The sequence below is a fragment of the Stegodyphus dumicola genome, chromosome 3, assembly GCF_044657685.1.
Source record: "Stegodyphus dumicola isolate Sdum_Otavi_A_Nest chromosome 3, ASM4465768v1".
Lineage (NCBI taxonomy): Eukaryota > Metazoa > Arthropoda > Arachnida > Araneae > Eresidae > Stegodyphus > Stegodyphus dumicola.
The window spans coordinates 164,543,194-164,570,159 of NC_140770.1; the positions used below are offsets into that span (position 1 = coordinate 164,543,194).

Consider the following 26,966-nt stretch of genomic DNA (forward strand, 5'->3'; position numbering starts at 1 on the left):
AACACAGATCTGTTAAAAATCTGCCAGTATGTTGATTCAAGTAAACTGTAGTCTCAAGGCAGAACCAGCAATGAGAAGAGCATTAACTCTTCATAAATCTTTCTTAAAGATGAATCATATAAGCATGAAGTTAGTGATACCTAGTGCATGTCAGTTATAATAATTTCATAGTATGCAGTAAATTTTCTTATTAAGTAAATTAAGTAAATTTTCTTATTTTCCACTGAGGTCAGGGATTGAGAATACTTGCTTTAATTACTGTAGGGCACTGGTGATGTGTGCTTGAAAAATTCAGTATTTTAGCATTTCATTAAAAATTATCTAAATTCTCAGTTCTTGTTGATGCAGTTGTGTAAATCTTAAATAATTGCATAAATCCTGCATGAAGATGCTGGAATTCTTTGTTATGGAAAAAATGTGAAAACATGAAAATTTTGAATATTTTTTATAGACATTTTTTTTTTTTTTTTTTTTTTTTTTGATGCAGTAATGTTTTTGGCCTATTATTACAGAAATATGAACTTGTGACCCATAAATTTTATGTAGGCTCATTATTATATGGATTAGAGTACTCTACTCTTATCTGTCATGATAAAGCAGTTATACTTCTGTTTTTTCCACCACTGCTTGATTCTTTATAGCTGTAAATAAATAAATTGACATTTTTATATTGTTTTTTTCATTTTTGATTTCAAATGTTAATCCCTTGAGTGTCATGACTGGCTTGTCATGAGATTTTTTGTCACTTAGTATATATAAATTATAATATGAAATATTTAGGTTTAATTCTAGTGGTTAATTGTTATTTTTTAGATTAAACAAATAAGTGTCTTTCTTCAAGAATAAATTAGTAATCCATAATATTGATCATTAATTGAAAATTACACTTGCTAAAGAAATTAGGTAAAATCTAGATCTAACAACTATTCCAAAATCTTTCATGGTATGTTTTAAAATTGGGTATATATCTGTTCTAAATTTCAGCAGTTTGGGAATTTGTCTAGGTAGTTTTTTGTTGTAACATTGATGGCAAAAAAACAAAATTGTCATCATATTATAGAAATATGGCCTATAGTTATGAATAAGTAAAATAAAATCTTATCTTCAGTGTGGGTATTTATATTTAATTATTAGAAACCAAAATGTGTAGAGAATTAGTTAGAATGTTCAATACTTACAATGTAATGTTTACTTGTTAATTATTTTGTATATAAATTAAAAGATATTTTACTTTGTATCATCCCTTGTTTAATGTGTTTGTTTAAAGAGGTTGCAAAAATAAAATAAATACTGAAATTATTAATGGTAAATTAAATTTTCTATGTTCTTCAATATTCAAATGAATACTTAATATTTGCAAGATGAGTTGAAATTAATACATTTTTTTAAGCAGAACCTAAATCATATCTTTTATTTTCTGTTGATTTATCATACTTTTATTTATTTATATTTTTTCCCATATTATTTAGCATGGTGTCAGACTTTTTTTATCCTAACACTGGTGGAGTTGAAAGTCATATTTACCAGCTTTCCCAGTGTTTACTTAATAAAGGACACAAAGTAATAGTGATTACTCATGCATATGGAAATCGGAAAGGAATACGCTACCTAACTGGAGGTCTAAAGGTATATTTGTCTTTTGCATTAAAAACTGTTTATAGTTTGTGGAAGTTTTAGTAACTGTATGGTAATTTTCATTTGTCCCAATAACAAATATGACTAGTATTGTATGCCATATTTGTTATTGAACTTTGTTGAATTAATTAAAGTTTTGGAATGTTCTCAGATAAATTTTAAGGTATAATTACAGTGGCTCACAAAAGTGTTTGTACACTTACAAGTTACAGTGAAATATTGCTTCAGTGAATTTCATTAATAAAAATTAATGGCTGATCTTTGGAATATGGTAACTGGTAGTTTGGCAACATTTTGGAGGCGATAAAGGTTACTACCTAGGACTTTGGTAATAATGTGAGAAGTACTTAGTTCCGATTACGCATTATTTTGTGTGAGGGAAATGAGAGATCATGAGATATGTCATGTGACATTAATGGACGAATTACAGTACTTTAATCGGAAAAGGGGGGAATTTGGAAAACTGTCATTGTGTGTTGTGTGAAATAGTGGAAGTGTGCATGCCACGTAATGAAGATTCTGAAGATTAGGTAAGTTAGTATTTTTAATCATTTGAGGATATTATTTTTATGCATTGTTCTAAATGTAAGGAATAAATAAATTAATATGATATTATTGGAAAATTGTTATTAGCAATGATTTAGTTTAAAATAATTAGGATTGTAATCTAATTTTTATGAATTTAATGTATGTGCTTATTTATATTTTAAGTAGTGTTTTTTAATTTAATTATATTTTAATTTAATGATCGTGATTTTGTGAGTTATATGTTTGTAGTATTTTGGAATACGTTGAGTATTTTCATGCATTTTCGTGAAATTTTTCTAATTTATGAGAAAAAAGCAGTGTACATGGGTATAGTGAAGAGTGTGCGCTATGCCATTTTTGTGCAATTCTAGGATTTTTTTTTAAGTAAAAATAAGTCGACGTGTACATGGTTTAGTGATATTTTAATTAAATGATAGTTATTTTGTGAATTTTATGTTTGTAGGAATTTGGTATACGTTTCAGTTGAAGTAAACGTGTATGGAATTAATTTAAATATTTGACACTAAGTACCGTAATTTCGCACGTATAATCCGCACCATCGTATAGTACGCAGACACGATTTTATACGAGGGCTATCCAGAAAGTAGATTACGTTTTGGAATAAAAAAATAAACAAAGTATAGGAAACAAATTTTATTATATACAGATGAAAGCCACACTCAAATACTACTTTTCTACATAGTCACCATACAAATTAAGGCATTTATCGTAGCGATGTACGAGCTTGGAAATTCCTTCATCGAAAAATTCGGCCACCTGCGCCTTCAACCACTTCGTTACCTCTTCTTGCAGCTGTGCTTCGTCATCAAAACGCTGCATAGCCAGCCACTTCTTCATTGCTGGGAATAGGTGGAAGTCGCTCGGTGCCAGGTCGGGACTGTACGGCGGATGAGGAAACAACTCCCACTTAAAAGATTCAAGAACTTTACGAGTGACATTTGCCGTGTGGGGCCGGGCGTTGTCGTGAATCAACAAGATCTTAGAGCTCAACATTCCTCTGCGCTTGTTTTGAATTGCTCTTCTGAGTTTTTGGAGAGTTTGGCAATACCTTTGAGAGTTTATTGTAGTGCCTCTTTCCAGGAAGTCCACCAAAATTACACCTTTTCTGTCCCAAAAAACAGTCGCCATCATCTTCCTTGCCGACATTGTTTGCATGCATTTCTTGGGTTTTTGGGGAGAACTTGTGTGCCCCCACTGCATTGATTGCAATTTCGTTTCACAGTTCACATGTTTCACCCATGTTTCGTCACCAGTAACGATGCGATCGAGTAAAGAGTCACCATCCTTATGGTAAGCGTCCAAAAAGTTCAACGCTGCAGCCATTCGCTGATTTTTGTGGTCCTCTGTCAAGATTTTTGGAATCCATCTTGCACAAAACTTGTGGTAACCAAGCTTTTCGCTGATGATTTCGTGCAACAAACTTCGCGAAATTTGTGGAAAACTCAAAGAAAGTTCCGTTATTGTGAAATTTCGATTTTCACGGACTTTAGCATCGACTTTTTCGAGAAGTTCGGCGGTCACTATGCTGGGTCTCCCACTTCGATCTTCGTCGTGAACATTGGTTCGGCCATTTTGAAATCTTATGACTCACTGATGCACTCCACCTTCAGTGATAATGTTGTCCCCATACACTTCACGAAGCTGCCGATAGATTTCTATCGGTTTACAGTTTTTTGCAGTCAGAAACCTTATTACTGAGCGCACCTCGCAGCTCGCGGGATTTTCAATTAACGCAGACATTTCAAACCGTCACAGTATCTGAACGGAGCACAGCACGAACCTCTCACTAGCACGGCTAGATGCAGACTGAGCTGCGCAACGCTCTGACCCCAAGATGGCCGCGCTAGCCCCGCCCCTAGCGGACACAGACGGAAACGTAATCTACTTCCTGGATGGCCCTCGTATAAAAAAAAATTTTAAAATTGTCAGATAGTTCGCACCACCGGATAGTCCGCGGACTATACGTCCGAAATTATGTTTTTTTAATATGGCAATATTCCTATGCTTTTTAAACACATCCTTTTGTTTGCGCAAATTTCTCACCGCTTTCTTGTCCACTTCAAAATAACGGAGTAAAATCCTAGTATACGGTGCAGCCTTGGCGCGACTTTGAAAATTATCGCCAACACCAAAAATGATCCAAAGAACGTCTATATATATATACTATACACCCATAGTATATATACTATATACATAGTATATACTATGTTTAACTATATATTTTCTTTGAATGACCCGTTAACTACTCATCGTATATGTCCCGTTTTTACTGCTCATCATAAAGTCGCCAAAAGTAGTCAAATCCCGTGTGCACCGGATACTAGGATTAAACCAATAACGGCCCACTTCTCTATTTCCATCTTTTTCAGTTTTCTCAACTACCTCTCAGCAGTAAATCTCCGGCGATGTTTCATCAACGTTACCGAAGATGAAAGACAAAATACGAAAACAAAATATTGTGCAACGTGCTATCCTCGTGATAAGTGGTAATGAAATGTGACCTTCGACCCCACTCACTTGGTGTTGCCAAACCACGCTATAAGTAAACGAATCACGCTTTTTTTTCGTACTCCAGGCAAAGAATCTCTCTTTGCTCCAGGTACTTGCTACTATGGCTCCTAAAAACCACAGCCAACTCTATAAGTATATACAGTCGGCTGTGCTAAAAACCGAGTTGACGCATCGACTACTTTTCCCCCTCCCGGCGGTTGTGCTAAAGCAGTGCGAAGGATACTTGGAATCTCACGCTTTTTTTATATTTTATTATCGGCAGTTTACGACAGCGTGTTTTTTAAATTTCAACAATTTTAACCGTGAACAACCAGCGTACTATCCGCACTGGTGGATAGTCCGCAGCTTCAAAAATTCGCATTTTAAACACAGATAGTCCGCGGACTATACGCGCGAAATTACGGTATTTGTAACCATTTGTAATGTTTGCGGTATGAATTTGTTGGTGACGTTTATAATATAATAGATAATTTAGAGGTAAAAGTTTTTGGATATTTTATTTATTTTATACATGGAAATGTTCATCCTTGTAAATGGTATATACTTTTTCGCAATCAGGTAATTTCATATACAGTCAAAAGTCGTTAATTCGGACACCCATAATCCGGAATGATCTATAATCCGGACCTCAAAGCTACCAACTTTCTGCGCATGCGTCGAATCGACCGCTACCTTTACCGCTGCGAATTTGCGTGTGCGCGTGCACAAAATACGTTTACGACTGCGCGTTTAATGTATAACGGACGGGATAAGCTAAGCTAAAATTATCTAATTATCTATTTCAGTTAATGTTGCAGATTGCATTGTTCCTTAATCTTCGAATTGGATCCGGATTATTATTTTTTGCAGACTGTTAGAGCAATTTTATAAAAGTAAGCTTGAACTATCGATTATGTCAAATAGAATTTCCAATATATATTTACTAATATGTAAAGGATATACAAAGCGAAAGTAACTTTCGGAGTCCATTAAACAAAAAGTGGAATTGCTGCAAAAAATGGATAAAGGTATATGCTTTGTTTATCTAAACTTTAACGTTTGTTTATCTAAACTTTGTTTATCTTTAACACCGCAGTGGCGTGTAATGAATTGGAAGTTGATCTGTCAGAACTATCCTTATCTTAAGGGCAGATGTTTTTATTTTATTTGGCTTATAATTGCTTACTCAATGTAGTATTTCATCTTGATGTACTCCGTCTTTGATATGATTTAAATCAAATGCCTCTTCATTATAATTCGCTTCCGATAGCGAAGAGAGTGACAGAGGTTATTGAAAACGAAAAAATTTCGATTGACAAATTAGTCGGTATTCTCGACACAGCAATTATAGGACTTGAACAGTGGAACTTTGTAACTGAACAAGAAATTATGTCTGTTTATAGAATTAAAGAGAAAGTATTATCACATAAAACGAAGCAACTTAAACAACTTACATTGAAAGAAATATTTAATAAAGTAAACAAATAAATATTAAGCTTTTTTTTTTTTTCTAAATTTTGATACCCTTTACATCATAATTGTTCTTTATTTCGTAAATTACGGTTTCATATTTTTAATTTTATAATTTCTGCATGCCATCTTACCAGATTTAAACTGATGATCTATAATCCGGAAAAATCAATAATCCGGAATCGCCGAAGTCCCGACGAGTCCGGATTAACGACTTTTGACTGTATGTGTTTTTTACAGAGTTTAAAGATTCACAGAATTTTTTTTGCATTTTCGTGCAAATTTTTGTAATTTATGAAAAAATAGCAGTGTAGATGGATAAAGTTAAGTGTGCAATGCCATTTTTCTGCAATTCTGGGATGTTTTTTTAAGTAAAAATAAGTCGATGTGTAAATGGTTTATGTGTATGTGCTATTCTGAAAAACATGCAAGGAGTTTGCGATTGTGCACTTTTTCCCAATTTTGCAATTAATATTTGTCATGATTAAGCAGTTTTGTTACATAAAATTTCTAGCATAAGTGTAATTCGGCTAGTACATTGTTGGAAAAAGTGTTCAGTAAATAAAAAGAAAAGAAACATGTCTTTACTTTGTGAAGACAAAATGGCGGCGAAAAAAAAAATAGAGGGTTGCTGTAGCAGAGTTGGTCGCCAAATTTTCGCCAAAAAATCGCCAAGTTACCATAATCCAAAGATCAACCAAATTAATATTTTAGAATGAAAAATTTTTAATAATATTTATAAATTTCTCTTAGCAAAACTACATTAATTATTTTATGAACATATTAGAACTTTTTTTGAGAAAATCAATAATTAAAAAATAACAGAAAATTTACCTCACAAAAGTCTTCATACGCTTTAAAGAAATCTGCACACATTTAGTAAATACTGTAGCATTTCTGTTAGTATTTTGTAGTATATACTGCAGTATTTATGACAGTTTTCAAACATCTGGCATAGAGTTCACCAGTTTTTTTTTTTTTTTTTTTTTTTTTTTTTTGGTAGTATGTGTATCAATATTTCTCCGTTCTTGCATCATTATTGTTTTTAGTTTGGTTTTCGTTTTAACATCGTGTCTTCATACTCTAACTTCTAATTCTCTCCAGATGTGTTCTGTTGAGCTTAAATCTAGTGACTGAGGTGGTGTTTTCAGAACGTATGGATAATTATAGACACACCAAAGGCGAACATTGAGGGCCGTGTACTTAGAATAGTTATCCTGGCAAAAAATAAAGTTGTTTCCAGTATTCAAATTTGGATGGATTTTGTCATAAAATGATTACAGACTTGTAAAATATGTTATTTTTATGACAAAATATGCATACAGAATAAAAATTAAAATTGAAAGTTGTTAACTTACATGTATGTTGTTAACACATAAGTACTGTTTGTTTCCTTAGTAAAAGTTACCAAAATTCCAGAATGTGCAAAACTCTGACAACCATTCTTCAGGTAGCCATACTTATAACAATCATTCATTGAAGCAATGCTATCATTTTCCTTTATATTCTTTTTCCAACTTCTAATGGTCTTCATAAACAAATCATGATTTTTTTGCCTCAAACTTAATTTTAAAACATGTGCTTGTGAAATTTGCTTGCAGTGGAAGAAACTGCAGTAAAATTTCTACAAGAATACAGAATTAAGCACCAAAATCTCTAAAAAGAACAATGAGGTGATATATTTGGTAGATAGCCAGTGTTACCAAGATTTACATGTTATTCAGTCTCTATAAATTTCTGATGTTTTTTAAAGCAAAAACAGATCAGTGTGTTCTTAAGGAGCATACTGGAAAAAAAAAAAAAGAAAAAAAAAAAAAATTACAGAAAAATTTGGAAAAGAATTTAAGCATTTTATTTTCTTTTTTACACATTATATATTCCTTATTTAAAAATTAAATTTTTTATTTTAAACTGCTAAAGTATGTTTTCATTTCACATGTTGATAACGTTTGCCAATAATTCTGTAATTGCCATGCCGAGAATTTCTACTGAACTGTCAATCAAAATTTTTTCATTCTCAGCAATCTCTGTGTTGCCATCTTTACCATCGGTATTGATATTTATGGGATGTAGAACCATACTACAGATTTTGCTATCCTTTACTTGATTGATGTGCGGTAATGTCATTGCAATGAAAACCTTCTGTTTATCAGTTTACAAATTACATTAATTGGAATATTTTCTGTTTTGTTTGTGAGGTCTGAAATCCTTGAAATTTGTGGCTGTCATCATAAAACTTAGCAGTCTCTGTTATACACTATTGGCAGTATATCATGAGATTGGCAACTAATGTGTTGTTCTGCTAAATTATGTCTTGCTTCTTTGGCATGGTGATGAAGTTAAGTCTGAATTGTACAGTCAAAAGTCATTAATTCGGACACCCATAATCCGGAATGATCTATAATTCGGACCTCAAAGCTACAAACTTTCTGCGCATGCATCGCGTTGACGCATGCGCGTAAGACCTTTACCGCTGCGAATTCGCGCGTGCGCAAAATACGTTTACGAATCCGAGTTTAATGTATAATGGACGGGATAAGCTAAGCTAAAATTATCTAATTATCTATTTCAGTTAATGTTGCAGATTGCGTTGTTCCTTAATCTTCGAATTGGATCCGGATTATTATTTTTTGCAGACTGTTAGAGCAATTTTATAAAAGTAAGCTTGAACTTTCGATTACGTCAAATAGAATTTCCGATATATATTTACTAATATGTAAAGGATATATAAAGCGAATGTATCTTTCGGAGTCCATTAACCAAAAGTGGAATTGCTGCAAAAAATGGATAAAGGCATATCCTTTGTTTATCTAAACTTTAACGTTTGTTTATCTAAACTTTGTTTATCTTTAACACCCCCGTGGCGTGCAATGAATTGGAAGTTGATCTGTCAGCATTATCCTTATCTTAAGGGCAGATGTTTTTATTTTATTTGGCTTATAATTGCTTACTCAATGTAGTATTTCATCTCGATGTACTCCATCTTTGATATGATTTAAATCAAATTCCTTGTCATTATAATTCGCTTCCGATAGTGAAGTAAGTGACAGAGAGGTTATTGAAAACTAAAAAATTTCGATTGACAAATTAGTCGGTATTCTCGACACAGCAATTATAGGACTTGAACAGTGGAACTTTGTAACTGAACAAGAAATTATGTCTATTTATAGAATTAAAGAGAAAGTATTATCACATAAAACGAAGCAACTTAAACAACTTACATTGAAAGAAATATTTAATAAAGTAAACAAATAAATATTAAGCTTTTTTTTTTTTTTTTGTAAATTTTGATACCCTTTACATCATAATTGTTCTTTATTTCGTAAATTACGGTTTCATATTTTTAATTTTATAATTTCTGCATGCCATTTTACCAGATTTAAACTGATGATCTATAATCCGGAAAAATCGATAATCCGGAATCGCCGAAGTCCCGACGAGTCCGGATTAACGACTTTTGACTGTATTAGTTTTGTCATTTATTATACTTAATGCTTATTTTCTACACATGCTTATCTGAATCCCAAATAAATAAATTCCCACATATATTTAAATGTCGATGCTAGATAGGCTGTCTTATGGAGAGCCAGCACAAGATATTTTGAATCCCAGTACAGTCTCTGTGGGCATTTCTAAATTCTAAAAATTCCCCCCCCCCTAAATTTTGCATCCCAGTAACTTTTCCAAATTCTGAAGATTTTGTCATCTCCTAACTTTGTTGCTCAGTGCTTCTCTAAATTCTGAACATTTTGCCTATCCTAAATTCTGTCATCCAGTGCAGCCATACCAGCTCTGTGCCAGCCGTCGGCTTTTCTGAATAACAAATCAGTTCATCCCAATTCAAACGGCACTGAATCTGAATTCAAACTGCACTGAATGTAATCTTTTTTGCCTATGAGTATCATTTATAAAATCTTTTTTTTTTTTTTTTTTTTTTCATATGGAAAGAAATTTCTGTTACATTTCTCCTTGTCAACACACTCAACACTTCAAAGTGGAGTTAGCTGAAGTTTGTAATCATAACCAAGCATATTATCACTGTAAAAGATAGCCAGGCTCTATAGTATTCAGTTACTAATAATTTTAAGAAAATGTTTAGACATCGCTGTATGAGTCATTTCACAAGCTACCTTGTGTTGGTAGACATGCAATGCTGAAGCAAAAAATAATAAATGATGATTCGCCAGGTTGTTGTCAGGGATATAAATTATTCAGTAGGTGTAAAATCAATGATGTTTAGATGTGAAATGTATGCCAAGCAAAAAGGCATATTTTTTCAGTATTGAGGTACTGTATTTAGTACTGAAGTGAAATTAAGAATTGAGATTCTCCACATGTTTTGTAATGAATAAGTATCAAATCTGAAAACTTAAAGCACATGAAAATATTTTTTTTAAAAAGTTAATAGTGATCCAGAGATCCAGATTTTAGATCATTCTACATATTGGATGTCTGAATTTTGGACTTTGTAATATATATCGTTTCATTTGTTAAAATGTAGGTACACTTAATGAAATTTCATTTCATCTGTTTTAAAATATTGGAGTGCTTCAATGTTTATTACAGTATTATTCAGTTATTTATTTATTTTTTATTTTAAAGAAAGGCTAAGCACAAATTTATATATATGTAATAGATTCTGTAGTAGAACGCAGGCAGTTGTATCTGTAATGAACAGATAGAACTTTGATGTTGTAATATGGTGAAATGTCGATCCACAATAAGTAAGAAATTTAGCAGTCAAGGTATATTTAATTCATCTTTTATTTTAGTAAACATATTGCTGCTACAAACAAGTTGGCACATTAAATGTGCCTATTCCAAAAAGCTTACATTTTAGTTAAATTTGCAGAAAGATAGAAGGAGCAGACAAACAGCAGTCCAGCTAAGCCAAAACATTGAAAGTGTTTTATGTTCAGGGTGAAATCTAAGCAACAAGCAACATGCAGGTGATGAAGCAAAAGAGAGAAAGAATACACAGTTATCAGCTATTTATACAAGATAGGTGCATGAAATACAGATAATATGTGATTGGTTAAATTTTGGGTTTCAGTTCCATTTGTATCATCTATGTAAGAGTCATATGAATAGATTTTTCTCGAAATTACACGGTGCAAATAGAGGTTACTATTTATAGTACACTGAAGGGAATTCATTTTTGCTGCTAATTTAATCTTTTACATATTCTTTATTTTCTTATATATATATATATATTGACATTTAACTTTCAATATAATATTGATTTTATTTCCATTTATGAAACTTGAAAATTATTACTATATAAACTGCAATAAAAGTGTATTCAAATTTTATAGTAAATTTTAAAAAAATTGTACCACCAATAGTACGAAACAGGCAACCATTAGGCGCCACACTTTCCATTTGAATTACTGTCTTTGTTCCTATGTTCTTCCCATAGTAAGTTCAAACTTTTGTTAATAGAGTAAAAATTTTTGTTCTCAGTTAATTATAAATATATTTGTAAATTATTACATTGTAATTTGAGTTTTAATATTAATAAATAGTATTTATTTTACTTTTGCTTTATTAGGCATTGAATTTATTTCATTTAAATTAATTGAAACGAAAGCGACTCTGCAGAAGAGACATTCAGGACCTATCATAATTAAATATTTTAAAATTGTTCATCAGCTGATTTTGGATGAAGAGAAACAAAGTGGTTTTCCTAGGTGAAGGGATTCAATTAAACCTGATCTACCTCCACTTGACAACATTGAATTAGATTTTAATTGTATTCCTTTTATAGGTATTTTTATGTCTTGTTTTGGGGATTTCTTCTTGTTTTTAAACACTGAGTTGATGGGGTATTTTACATTTTATATGGGGAAACTAACTTTTTACTGGTTTTAAATTTCATTAATGTCTTTGTGGTTTTAGTTCTAAATTTCTTACTATTTTATCTATCAATCTCTTGATATATATAACTTAATATTTCAAGCATTTACGTGAGTTTTTTTTTTTTTTTTTTTTTTTTTTTTTTTTTTTTTTTAAGTCTGAGAGAATATTGAGGACATATTAAATAATATTTATCTGTTAATATTGTTCACAATTTGAAATATATATATATATTTTAAATATTAACCAAAATACTATTTTAATATTTTGAAAACATATTTCTTTTAGGTATACTACATACCAGTATGGGTTGTATATAACCAATGCACTTTCCCTACTCTGTTTACTACATTTCCTTTGATAAGATATATTCTTGTCAGAGAAAACATATCTATTGTCCATGGACATTCTGTAAGTTTTTTAGTTTAAGATTATTAATTTTGCTTTTTTTTAAATTTTGTTTCTATAAATATATGCATTTTTGTATAAGGTAGTGCGAGGCAAACATTTTAAAAATTCATTTTTATACAAGGTACAAAAGTACTTATGTTGTGTTATATTGAAAGTATTGCACAATAGTTGTATTAGTATTTGATTGATTTTATATTTTACAGTTTGAGGTAGATAAGTTTCAGGTTCAGAGTAGTTTTTGTAACACTAGCTTACCCTACATTAGTTGTTTTTTTGGGGGGGGAGGGAACGAGGTTCATTTTTATTCCATGTAGTTTTCAAATTTTAATTTCTTGTACTCATGCATTATTACAACAGTGTGTGAGCAGAAATAAGATATGCACTAATTCCACGAGTTTTATTACAGGGTTCGTAGCGGTCCTTATAAGTGCTTATAAGTCCTTATATTTGAAAATAAAATGTAAAGGCCCTTATAGGTGCTTACTTTTTCTTTAAAGCTCTTTTTTTTTGTTTGTTTGTTTATTTTTGTTTTGTTTTTAGTGCTTATTTTTTGCTTTTAGTGCTTTTTTTTAATGAACGTGCTATTTTTCTCGGTACCAAAGCCGAAACTAAATAAACAACTTTTCTTCTTAATATAGAATGTCAAATGGTGAATTATACTCCCGGAAATAGCTTTTCCCCCTTTCTCTGCATTAACATAACCTTTGGTGTGCAACGAAGAGTACAGACAGGTGCCCGTCGTTCTATTGGTCAAAGAATTGCGAAAGCAGTAGAATTACGTTGCATTTGGCATTCTTTTCCTCCCACCCAAATATTACACACGCTTGAATTTCTATCAAGATCTTAATAATTTGCATTCTCGTTCCGCTTGGTCAGTTCATATTCGTGTTTATTATGATCGTTATGCTTATATTATGAGCATATGTATGAATGTTTATAATAACATAGTTGCAGTAACTGCTGAAGTATAGTAAACTTCCAAAAATGGTTGTGTTTTAACACAGATTAGCTTTCTAAGGAATAATATTCAGAATGGCTTAAATAAAGGGAAAGTAATCGAATAGTCAAAATAATTTCATTTTTTTGGCCAATACATTATACGATACGAAGATTGGGAGGTTCGCCCATTTCTCCGTAAAATCTCGAATATTGAAACCATTGCAGTTCGCTGCAAAACAAGTGATGGACTTTTTTTTTTTTTTGTCACTTTCCAATCTGGATTGAATAGGACTAAACGTTCTGCGGTCTACCAACACAAACGAAGAATGATTCTATTCCGGAAATTTAACGCCGTCTGTTGAAAATTAGAATGAAAAACACCCCAGTTATTTACTTCTTTATTCTCCCAATACCGGCAGCTGTTGATTCCGATTGCATAATATCACATAGGGTAGAATTACGGTGCACATATTGTGCAATAACGTTTGCGATATTTTGCAGAGATAATTAATTTTGATGTTCTGTCTGAGATTTGTTTATGAACACTTAAAAGAGTTTTACTGTGCTTGCTAAGCAGAATATTTTTCAGATGCATTGGTTTATTTTTATATGATGCACATATCGAAATGTCAAAAGCATTTATTTAGTGGAAAAATCTAAAGAGCGGCTACAGTCTGCCCCTCCCCTCCGCTCCTCTTTTTCAAGTTACGCTTGACTGTCCGAATATTCGCCAATTTCCAAGTATGCGGGTTAGTTAAGCTTTTACTGTTAAAGGATGACTGCATGAAGCAAATTTCTGTCTTCTGATTTCAGAAATGTTCCTCTTTTTTACTTAAATTACATTGCTTGCAATATCTGTTAAGGGAAAACTGATATACAATGAAAATTTAGAAAATGTTCAGAATTTAGATTTAAATTATTTAAATATCAATATGAGTGGAAAAATAAATTGTATTTATTATTAGGTTCCAATTGAATACAATAAATATGCCTTATTATTAATTTTTTCTATATTTTTAACTGAAATTTCATCATTAAATCTTGTAATATAGTTTAGTTCTGCATAGTTTTTTTTTTCTCTCTAGTTCTGTAAATTGAACTGTTAATTAAAATTAAAAAAAAAGTAATTATTTTCCATGGTTGAGGTAATGCTTATTCTCTCTTAATAAATACTCCATTTCTCATATTTTAAATTACAAGTCTAATTTTTAAGGTTATGCAGTTGTGTATAATGTAATTAGACAGGTGCTTATTTTTTTTCTTAAAATGTGCTTGAAAAGTACTTATTTTTTTAACTAAAATGTGGCTATGAACCCTGTATTAAATATGAAATTCACTAAATTCATGTAAAATAAAAAATAAATAAAATTCAAATTTGGAAATCAGTTTTAATTCAAAGTGTACATGTTATGCGCAAAGATATGTTCAACATTTGATGGCTGTAAGTGCCATCATGTTTCCACAGTGCAGCGAACTCTCATACTTACAGATTCTTTATTTTTTAATATTTATGTATACTACCAGTATAGATGTATACTACCAGGTTTAATCTTCAGTTCAATAAAATATTCAAAATCTAAAGATGAAAGATGGGGACCATAAGTAGATATAGATTATAATAAAAGCTTTCATTTGATCAAATAATCTTTAACTGTTTGATAAATTCAATATCTTACATTATCATATAAGAGCCTGGATCATTTAAAATTTTTACCAGCCACAACTGGATCAGCAAGTTAGCCTTTAGAGGAAAAGCATTACAGTGGTCCATTTTTGATGATTCTTATCAATTACAACTTAAAGCATTTTTGTGATAATTAATGGCAATAATCAACATTTTGCTTGGGGCATGGATATTTTCATTTACAAATTTGGGGACTGCTTATCTTGCTATTGATGAATACTTAGTTATTTCTTTTAGGTTGCACATGTAGCGAGATCTAGTTAATCTTCTCCAGTAATTGTAAACATTCGTTGAAGTGAATGATGTTCAGAATATTCAATTAAATTGATTTTCCATCCATTCACACATCTTTGTAGTTGATGTGGAATGAATGAAATGCTCACTTTCCATGAAATTTATTCATTAATAGTTAATATTTGAACATGTAAGTGCAGGGTAACAAGAAAGACCTTTGATTCTAATGCCTTGATTCAGATTATTGTTCATCCATTGCTGCTTTAATCCTTATTGGTTCATTTTCACTTTGAACAGTAATGACCGAGCATGTCATATCTTTTTTGAATTATTCCATTCATTTTTTTTAGCATTGATATTCGTGTATATGAGCAGCTAAAGTTTTCTTCAGCTGACTGTCAGATATATCTGTAGTCCAATCTACTGACATTGTAAATTTTGAAAAACAACCACTCACTGAACAAATTAAATTTTCTTTTAAATGCATTTTGAATTTATTTGATAATTCAAAATGAAGCTTATATTTATAAAAAAACTTAAGCATACATATGTAGAGCCATTAGATTTATCGCTGCAGGAGACTGAAGAAATCTGCAGTGCCATTGCCAGAATTCGAACTCTGTACCTCCCAATTATGCATCAGATGTGCTTCTAGCAGTGTCACAATGAAGGTGCATAGAAAAGAAGTAGTTCAAAACTATAGGTAGATTTATGTAACTAAGCTCGGCTAGGCGAAACATTTCTTAGAAACGAGATTCTAGTAGCACTGCTTTATGTGGGAGGCTTCCAAGAAATGTTTCGTCTAGCTAGGCGAAACATTTTCAAACTTTTCCAAAAATGTTCCGCCTGGAAATGTGTTCTGCGTACGTTCAACCAATGAGACGAAAGTTCTGCTTCTGAAGGATTACAGGTAATTTTCAATATGGCGATGGCTCTTGTGAAATCATGGGCGGTTGAAATAGAGGCCGATTTAATTGAAGAAATACAAAAAAAGCCGTATACATATTGTTGTTTTGTTGTAGTATAACTGTTTAAGTCATTTTTAAATATTTATATATTCATTAAATTTATAATCGTGGGAATTTCAGAGTAGATAATATTTTATGATGTGCTCGGTGATGACATGCTATTTCTAATGATTTGTTTACAAATTATTCATCGCCAAAAAGTTCGTTAAATTTGTCGCATTTTGGACTGATCATGTTAAAAAAATGTTATTGTTATATAATAGATTTTTTTTTTATTAAAGAGAATAATTTTTTTAAATATGTTTGTATATGCACGACTTTACTTTTCTGCTAATTACTTTTAAATTGAAATTGCATAATCAGTGATTATGTATATTTATTAAAACATATATTATTTAATAATGAGGATACACATTAAATTTGTATGCTATTATCTTGATGTTATTAATGAAATGCTTTTTAGATTACAAACACATTATGAACTATATTTTTATTATAAATGCTACATACTGAAGCATTGGAAATTTAAATTTATTATTATGAATGATGAAAAACATTTGTATATACATTCATTAATAAAAAGCTTATTCATTACATTAATACTAATAAACATACATCAACAATTTCTAAACCTTCGCATCTCTCTCGCTATGTGTAGGTAAATATTAGATGTGTGCATATATATATATATATATATATATATATATATATATATATATATATGTAATAATAAAAGCAAAGGAAAAAAGACGGAGCAGTGTAGATGCGTGATTACATCCATATTGAAGAAGATTTTGATTGCGTAGTATTTAAAGAACTTGGCAGTCGAAGCGATTTTAATTCCATTTTTATTTCCAATTGATATTTGTGGCCACAATCACTTGGCACTCTAGTCGTGCCTTTCCACAGAAGATTTACATTTTTGATATTGTTAAGATAGAAAGCAAGCCAGCGAAATTACATCTTAACACAGTAGAGAGCAAAAGCTGAAGTGCGTCGTTATGAAAGATGGAAGCAGGCGAAGAGAAAAGTTTTGGTTTACAATTCGGTGATTGGTCGTCAAGAGGCATCTGGTATTAACGGTTACGTAAGATCGCATGATTAATTTGAATGACGCAATGCAGATAAGTTATTACGATTTTAGAATAGAGAGGAAGAATTAATGTTTATAGTTATATTATAATTCTGATTCATACATTGTTATCTTACATATATATATGTTTGAATACAAAAATGAACATTGCCAAAAAGTTTATTTGAAGTTACTTCTAATTCATATAATGATTATGTAATTGTCAGCAATTGTAGTCATCAGTTCTTTGCACATTATCATAGATATGGAATACGCAATTGAAAAATAATTTAAGTGTATTTTGTGCATTAGGCTAGTCATTAAAATTCACCCACTTACACAAAATCTTTGCATTTGTAACTATACTTGGGAATGTATTAAAAAAAAAAATTGACCAAGTAGCCTTTATGAAATATTTAACATTTTGGAAATGAAATAAAAATTTTTGACTCATCACAAAACAAATATCAGTAAATGGCATTATATCATGTACATAAAAATTATTAAACAAATATATGGATACAAAAATAACTATTTACAGTCAGTAATAAAATCAAATATATAGAACAGATCACTACAAAGAATAGGACTTCTCTTTGCACATTTTTTCTCTTTAGCTCCTAGAATTGCCAGAGTCAAGATAAAAGGGATTTACTTAATAGCCAATAACTAACAATAAAGTTTAAAACAAAAAGCGTGTGAGCGTCACAAAATACAACACAGAAAAGCAATCGTCACTTGAAAGGAAATGTCACTCTCGCCTATATGAGCGATAACTGGTTCTTGTTTGGCTTTCAGCCTGTTTACCAAGTGAAGATGGTAACCTGATTTCGCGGAAGCTCACTTCCCAGAATTGTTCCGTCTAATGTTATGTTTTGGCAACAAATATCATATGTGACAGCAGCTTAAGCTGTAAGGAAAAGGTTACATCAAAACTTTTTGAGCCCATCAAAAATTATCTGTTAATCCACACTTTGGGAGTCTTTTATTTGGTGTATGAGCTGAAGCTTAAAATTGTCTAATATATATATATATATATTTTTTTTAACATGTAATTTTAATTTACTTTTAAGTATAGGTTTTAATAATGTTTTTGTTATTTCAACTTTTAATTTTGCAGTATATCTTAGAATTTTGATAATAATAATCAGTCACTGAAGATTTGTTTCTAGGCATTTTCAGCATTGGCTCACGAGGCCATGTTCCATGCAAAGACGATGGGCCTTAAAACAGTTTTTACAGATCACTCATTATTTGGGTTTGCTGATGCCAGTGCAATTATTACAAATAAACTTCTTCAGATGACCCTTTCTGTGTGCAATCATGTAATATGTGTTTCTCATACTGGGTAAGCTTTAATTTAATTGGTATAATAACTAAATGATTTTTTATGAAGATCTACATTTTCTGGTGTGATTTTAAGTCAAAATCTTGTTTACTAATATATTATATTACATTTACATCAACATGATGAGTCGTCATCATGCTGATGTTCAAGCTTTTATTCAGTACACCTACAAGAAAATGCATAATTTGTGCATTGCTACCCACATCAGCTCAGTTTGATTATTGAGCAAGCAGCCAGTCAAGATTAGCAAGTTCGAGTATTTTTTTCCGGCCTGAGTGATATTACTAACTTTATCAATAACTTTTTAAAGATAATTGTTATTGCTATTTAGATGAAATTGTTAGAAAAAGAGTACTTCATGGTTCAGCTGTTAGATTGGATATTAAGAGCTGAACTATCAATACAGTGTTAGGAAACAGTTGATAGAATGCATAGGAAAAAAATGAATCAATGTCTAAAAGCTGTTTTGTTTCGTTTTATACGGGCACAGCCCTTTCGCCTGGTTTGTTGAACCTTATGAAGAAAAGCGGGCGCAACCCTTCCAACGACAAATGACACGAGCCACCGAGCCGGCCGTGTCAAAAAAAAAAAAAAATCAATTTAGCAGCTTAACAAAAAGAAAAGAAAATTAGGTTAGTATACTAAAAAGAATAACACGGCACATAAAAACCCACAAAAACATTTAAGCTGTCCCTGCACCTTTGCATATAGTCTTTCTCTCCTCTTAAGGGTAGTTTCCATAAATTGAACGCTTTCAGTATGTTAGCTCGATCAGTCAGAGATACCAATGACATGTTTATGAGAATTGATGACTTTCATAATGTCTTGTGTAAATTTTACTCCTTTTTTATAATTTTGAATCATTTCTCTTACATTTCCGATTCCATGTAAGGCTCTTACCCCCCCCCACCCTCCGGTGAGTGTACAACTTTCAATAAAATGAATGCAGTCACCAGCAGTATCACATTTAAGGCATAATCTAAACAAGCTGTAGCAATAAATCAAGCTGGGACTATTCACTGTAGGCTAGATAGAAGACTCGGAATTCGTGTTTTGGCTTACAGTTCGCAGTATTATGCCACATGTCGATGTGTTATATAACCAGTTTCAGAAAACCCTAAGGCTGCTATCACACGCCACTTTGTTTCGAAAGAACAGCTGTTTGGAACAATTTTTCTGCTTTGTCACAACAGATCACCATAGACCACTTTGGGGTTAACACAGGGAAACCTGGTTCCCCATTACAAACAAGTTAATAGCTGATTGGGTGAAAATGAACAACTTGTAATTTTTTTTTAAAGGAAGGAAAAAGTCGCACATCTTTTTTCAATAGTAAACCAAGCAGAAAAGTTGTCCGAAACAGTTGTTCATGTGAAACAAACGCTGTGTGATATGGGAACAAACGCATGTGAAACAAACGCCGTGTGATGCAACACTCATTATAAAAGTAAGTAAACATCTTCCAGCAGTCATTAGAGAAAACAGAGGAGATATGGGAATCATATGAAACTTCAAGAAAAAGGAAAAGAGAAAATACTGACACATTAGGGGCTTGTAGTAACATCGATACAGTAGCAATATATGATGTTATCACGAATTAAGTAAAATAGAGATTTTGTTTTATTTCTCACTATTCTGCTGTTTCTTTCCTCAAAGCTTTAAAATTCTAGGAGCACAAGAAAACATTTCCAGCTCAGATTCTTAACCAAACAGCTGATGTTTATTCTATATTACAGAAGGATCGTTTGAAAACTGAACTATGAGTAATTTACAGAAAATCAGATTTCAGAAATAGGACTGGTGCTATTAGTTTTCTACAATTTATTACAAAAAGAAACTTACATACTAAGTTTTTGAAGACCTACAAACTGTTCTTAATTATTGTTATTATTCCAATGACTGCTGCTGAAGTTGAGAAATGTTTTTTCAAATCTAACATGAGTTAAGACATGTTTAAGAAGCACTATGAGTGAGGACAGACAAAGTGCTCTAAACTCTAGTCATGCTATGAACTGAAAAAAGCATGATAAATGACATATTGGAATTCAATGAAAACATGATTGATTTATTTGCCTTAAAAAAAAAAAAAAAAAAGAAAGAAAGAAAATAGACTAATGGGTGTAATTTATGAATTTAATTATAATTCTAATAAAAAATAGCTAATTAAATACAAAATTCATAACACTGCCCCCTTCCCAAGGACTGCATGTCTTGGGCAGTACAGTTCTTAGGTAGGAAGCCATATATACACCTAAAGCATCAATGCAATAATAAACATTACAATACATTAACAAACAACAAAAACAATAATGGCAATAAATAGCTTATAATAAATCAAATACAAATCAATAAATGAGTGCACAAATTTAGAAATAAAAAAAAACATGGTCTTATACTATTTACATTATATACAGTAGGTGCTATGGCCATAGTAAGGAGCTAGCCTGTCATAATGAACAATTTTGGGCTTAGAATTCTGTGACTTATGAATCCCAAATACAATGTCGTTCAGCCTGTTTAGGACTGTGTACGGACCATCTCAAGGTGATTAGTTTTAGACAGCATTCTTTCCAAGTCGAATTCCACAACCACACCTTGTGTTCTTCTTTGAATCAATGTCCAGTAGCTCTTGTGCAATATTAGGTCTTTGTCTTCTCCATTGCCAAGTTGACTCACTTTTGTGCAAAATTGTGCATCTTTTCAAACTGGGCCTGGAGATCATGGATGCATTCGTTAGGCAAACAAGGTGCATCCAGAGGGCAACCAAACAAAAGATCACTAGGCAGACAAAGTTTAGCCGAAGAACATCTGAAATGGGGAGTAGCAGGTAGTTTTGCGAACAGCACTGTGGTTAGCCAGTAGAAACAGTGGTAACTTCTTGTTCCAGTCCTGCTGGTTTCAGGAAACACCAATGAGATGTTATTAAGTATGGTTCGATTAAACCTGTCTACCATGCCATCTGATTGGGGATGTAAAGGTGCCGTTTGGGTTTTGTCAATGGCAAGTATCTTACAGAGTTCTTTGTTTACAGCCAAGGTAAAATTCCTTCCCTGATCGGAATGTAACTGAAGAGGTACTCCAAATCTGGAAATCCACTGCTGTATACCTCTGCTACTGTGACAGCCTCTTGATCAGGAATAGGATATTCTTCAGGCCACTTGGTGAAGTAATCTATGACAGCGAGGATGTATTTTTTGCCATCAGCTGGTTGTGGCAGAGGTCCCAAGTGTCAAAGGCAATACGTTCAAAAGGTGCTTCTCCATTGTAACTTTGCAGCTTGCCTCGGCTGCGTTTCTTCGGTCCTTTCCGACCTGCACAATCATCACAAGATTGGCACTACTTTTGCATGTCATTCTTTGCATTACTCCAGTAGAAGTGCTTACGAACTCTCTACAAGGTCTTCGTTATCCCGAAGGGGCCTCCTGTAGGACTGCTATGTAGTTCTTTAAGGATGTCTGGGATCAGGGATCTTGGAAGTATCAGCTACATTGGAAAGTCTTCCCATCATCCGATTCGAATTTTCAATATAAGATGCCATTTCGAATGTGAAGTGAATCGCAGAGAGCCCAGTAATGTTTTGTTGTTAGAGACTATAGATCGAAATATCCTGCCAGGTAGGTTTTCTGTTTGAGGATTCCATTCAGTCAATTATGGGTTTAATGTCGCCGTCTCCCAGCTGGTCTTCCCTGACTTCTTTGTCACTCCATGGGTCTCCATCAGCTGATGTTGATGTTGTATGGCTGGACTCAACAGCTCATGTTTTTCTTTGACCCTAGTATGAGTCGCCAGCTTTTTGAGCAGGGTCATCCAGACAAGGTGTCAGTGTTTCCAGGTGAGGATCCCTTTTGATGATGGATAGTTATGTGTTGCATTTCATGCAATGCATTTCATTATTTTTAAATGCAAATGCATTTCATTATTTTTAAAGTCTAAAGAAAAATTGTATTCTCTTAGAAAGTCCAATCTAAGTATAAAAGGCTCTGTAATACCTGCCACATATGCAGTGGGATAGTAGGCAGCATTTCCAAGCATGATATTTACGTTTAACTTTCCATCTATGTCGATTTTATCACCAGATGCAGTCTGGAGGGTATCTTTAAACTGTTGAGCTAAATCTTTCCGAATGATAGTAACATTCACTCCTGTATCAATCACCATATTTCAAGGAACTCCATTAATATGTCACATGATGAAGAGTGCATTATTGCCTCCATTCACTGAAATCTGAAGCTCTTTGAAATGGGGCTTCTCATTATCCTTCAAATTCCTTTATGTGATATGGCCATTAATTTGTTTCCTTCGTTGTTTTGGGGAAATGGTCTTATTTTCCGTGTCCTGGTGTGTTCTGCAATTCCTTTGTATGTAGTCTTCGACACCACAGTTTAGGATTGGTTTCTTTTCACTATTATTCCTTCTGAAGGCACTGACTTGTCTTGTCAAATCATCTGTTTTATTTTCCATGCTCTGAGGTGTTCTGCAATGCCGTCACATGTGACCTTCAGTACCACATGTTCTCATTCCTACCCTGTATCAAAGCACTTCACTTGTATGGATAAATAATCTAAATGAGCCATCTCTTGATTCACTGGCTTGTGAACTTGCACAGCTCTAACTGGGTGGCAGTCTCTTTGAGTTGCTTGCTGGGCTGCCTCGAATTTCATGACTAGAGCCCTAGAGCTCTAGTGAAAAATGGCATGAATTTCACTACATTTTTCACTAGAGCTTTTTTTTAAATACTTGATATCTGCCATTCGTAGAACCTTCTGTATTTCAGGAACCCAGTTGCCATCGATGAAGTATTACAGGGACATAATTTTCCTTGTTTCTGTCGGGCACTCCAAAAAGGCGTGATGCGACAGCCTTTCAACATCAGTGACAAGTTCCTGGAGTGTTTCCATGGGCTTCTGTTGACAGGATTTTAATTGAAGCCTGCTGTAATCTTTTAAACATTTCTTCTCAAAGCACAGCTGCAATGCCCTGGATAGAGCTTCCAAGTCTAGTCTGTGGTTTTCTGAAAGGGTCTGAAGGATATATGCAGCATCTATTCTCAAAGAAGCGGCGAGATGATAGGCCTTAGCTTGGGAATCCTATCCATTTGCATCTGCCACTCTAGAAAATTGTCTTCCCATAATATGTGGATAGCTTCAGAGAGGGAGGGGCAGGCATAGGTAAAAATTTAAAGCCCTGTCATTGCTCTCTGCTGTCGCTATGAATTTGATCAAGGTATTAACATCTTTGGCGACCGCAGAAACCCTGTCATCAATTTGTTGTTTGATGACGGAAACTCTTACTTCAATTCATTGTTCCAGAACAGGAACTCTCTTTTCTATTTGTTCTTTGACAGAAGAAAGTTTTTCTTCAATTTGTCCAACTTTATTTTCAATTGCTTCTAGTCTACTTTCCATAGTCTCAAATTTATTTTCTATTATGCAGATAATTTCACTTTTCATCTCTTCTTGTCCTGTTTCAATCTTTCTTTGATGAGCTTCCATCACTTCTTTAACAGAATCTTGGCTAGCTTCATCTCTTCTTTAACGAAATTTTGACCAGCTTTCATCTCTCCTTTATCAGCTTCTGTCTTTTCTTTAACAGAATCTTTCATCTGTTCCTTAAATGCAGCAGAGGCTAAATCAGCTGTCTTAACTGCTCCTCCTTCACTCTTGTCATTGGCATTCAGTCCCACTTCTGACACCAAAAAGTGATGTGTGTGTATGTATGGGTTTGCAATAGACTGAATGCACAAGTCTAATAACAGATTAATAAAATTTATTTTTAAACCACAACAGCTAACTAAGCAACTGAAGTGAGATGTTTTTCTCCGGCATTTTAAAGCTTTCAGTCAGTCACGAGAGAGTTCTAGTAATTTCCTTTGTTTCTTGAGATTTCGGGAAATCAAAAAATTAGAATTACAGTTACAGCTAACATAGTAGTCAATTACATTTATTCAAATTAAATACAAATAAAAGAGGCATTTATTTATTCAATGTTAACCCTTTGCAGCACATTGTGCCCAGTCTGGGCACACCTAAAAATTTCCTTCTGTACGCACAGAAAAATTGAATGAAAAAGGATTTGAAGGTTACTATAGGTTACTCTGAACCTTCTTTATTTATAAGAGATGGCAACTCGACACAAACCAGTCCATATATTTTAGCCATGTTTAGTTTTTTTAAGATCCTCATTTTTCAAAGAAATCTTCCAGATTTTTTTTAGGGTGTAAAAGGAATTGTTTGAAAGGAAATTTCTATGTTATTTTTTTGGCTGTATGTTAATCTCCTTATTCTATATTAGTTTTAAATTTTTACATTGAAATCTTGCCTAAAATCAAACGGTGAACTGAAGTGTTCCCAGACTAGGCTCACTGCGAGTCTAGGTTACTGAGTGGCAGCTGTATCTCTGTTTCTGTGCAGCTCATTAACATAGAAAGGTGGGTCCACATCTGTGTCTCATTTCCTGTTTTTCTCTCTTCTTCCCCCCCCCCTTTTTTTTTTTTTTTTTTTTTTTTTTTGGAGAGGAGGTGTGGTTATCAAATAAGAAATTGTTGAGGTGGTTTTCTGGAGATCAGGGATAATTTTATCAGTTGGCTGTTTGGTTTTTCATTAGAGCAGTTCTCTTTCTCTTTGGTTCTAAGAAGTTTTCTTAGTGCTACGTTTAATAGTTTTGATTTATAGACATTTATATTTTTTTTTATAGTTTATAATTTCAAATAATAGATGTAATATTAGTTTTTTTTTTCTTCTTTTTGTAATTATTTTCCAAAATAATCAGAGAGGGTTGACCATTTCTAAAGCACTGAAAGTGCTACACGAATTGCTTTCAGATAGTGAATCTGATACGGAGCCCAACACATGTGCAAAACATGCAATATTGGGTTGTGTTTTTTTAAAGGTAGTGTCACTTTCTTCAAAAAGTACCACAATGAAAAAAATAGACTAAAGTGTAAGTATGAGATGTAAATAATTTAAATATCATATACACAAGTTACTTTTTTTTTTTTCCATTCATAAGCATGTAATCATCATATAACCAAAAATGAGCTTTTTTGGGGGGAGTAGAGTAGCAGATCTCCCCGTGGCACACCCTGGGTAATGCTAAATCTGCTATGGTATTCAGAATCTAGTGTTTTTCAATCGTAGGCAAAATTATTTACTCTTTTACGCGCTTCCCAGAATGCTCGTTTCAGCATTCTTTTCAAAGCTCTATTCAATCAGTGTGCCTACTTTGGGCACACCCACAGAATTAAAACGATAAGTCCTATCTTTACATATACACAAGTTACTTTTTTTTTTTCCATTCATAAGCATGTAATCATCATATAACCAAAAATGAGCTTTTTTGGGGGGGTAGAGTAGCAGATCTCCCCGTGGCACACCCTGGGTAATGCTAAATCTGCTATGGTATTCAGAATCTAGTGTTTTTCAATCGTAGGCAAAATTATTTACTCTTTTATGTGCTTCCCAGAATGCTCGTTTCAGCATTCTTTTCAAAGCTCTATTCAATCAGTGTGCCTGCTTTGGACACACCCACAGAATTAAAACGATAAGTCCTATCTTTAGAAAATTTTACTTGTGTACTCCTCTAGGCCTAATTAAACTGCTTACCTTTTCTTTTTTTATCGAAATTCCAACTTAGCGTGCTGGAAAGGGTTAAATGCATGTGCTCTTATATTTTTAATTTTCCGGCATAGATTTCTCTTAAAACTCGTCTCACGCTACATTACACGGGAAAATAAAACAATTTTAATTACTATAATACTAATAAAAAAAGCTAACTAAATTGAAAATTTGTAGCAATATATTGTAAGCAATATTGTGGTTTTATTACATTCTATTATAAGAAATAAAATGGTACAATATTTTACCTCTGAGAACTTGTTTCAATTTAGTTGCATTGTTTACCTGTAATTTACAAAAACGCAAATGTATTTCAATGTTACAATGTATCTGCATATTTAATTTTCAAAATTGTTTTGTGAACCTCCAATTAAATAGTCCATGAGCCTGTACTGTATGATAGCACTTATATTTTCAGTGTGCAGTAATTATTTTTCGTTTCGGCAACAGCATTGTATTCCTCAAGAAAGTTTTTGGTTATGTTCTAGGATTTACAATATATGGAATAACACATGCCATCTTTGATCATATGAGCTTGAGTCCTTCCTAAGAGTTTTATTGTTTTTTAAGTTCTTATTATTTTGAACTGTGCTGGTTCCATAAGTATCTCTTAGAGCAGTGGTTCTTAACCAGGGGTGCCCGAGAATGTATTTTGGGGGGTGCGGGAGAAGCCCCTACCTAACCATAAAAATTATTA

The 26,966-nt window shown here is 32.7% G+C and overlaps 1 protein-coding gene across 4 annotated transcripts in view; it reads left to right on the forward strand.

Annotated features, from left to right (window-relative positions):
- Positions 1-26,966, forward strand: part of PIG-A (phosphatidylinositol glycan anchor biosynthesis class A) — a 67,007-nt gene that overhangs the window by 648 nt on the left and 39,393 nt on the right. For 3 of the 4 annotated variants that reach the window (XM_085813568.1, XM_085813569.1, XM_085813570.1), the window contains exons 2-4: positions 1,470-1,626; positions 12,289-12,411; positions 18,481-18,656. In XM_085813568.1, coding sequence (XP_085669694.1) covers positions 1,470-1,626; positions 12,289-12,411; positions 18,481-18,656 — 456 coding nt within the window. Of the gene's footprint in view, positions 1-1,469; positions 1,627-12,288; positions 12,412-18,468; positions 18,657-26,966 lie in introns of those variants that run through there. The other variant, XM_085813571.1, reaches the window with a different exon arrangement.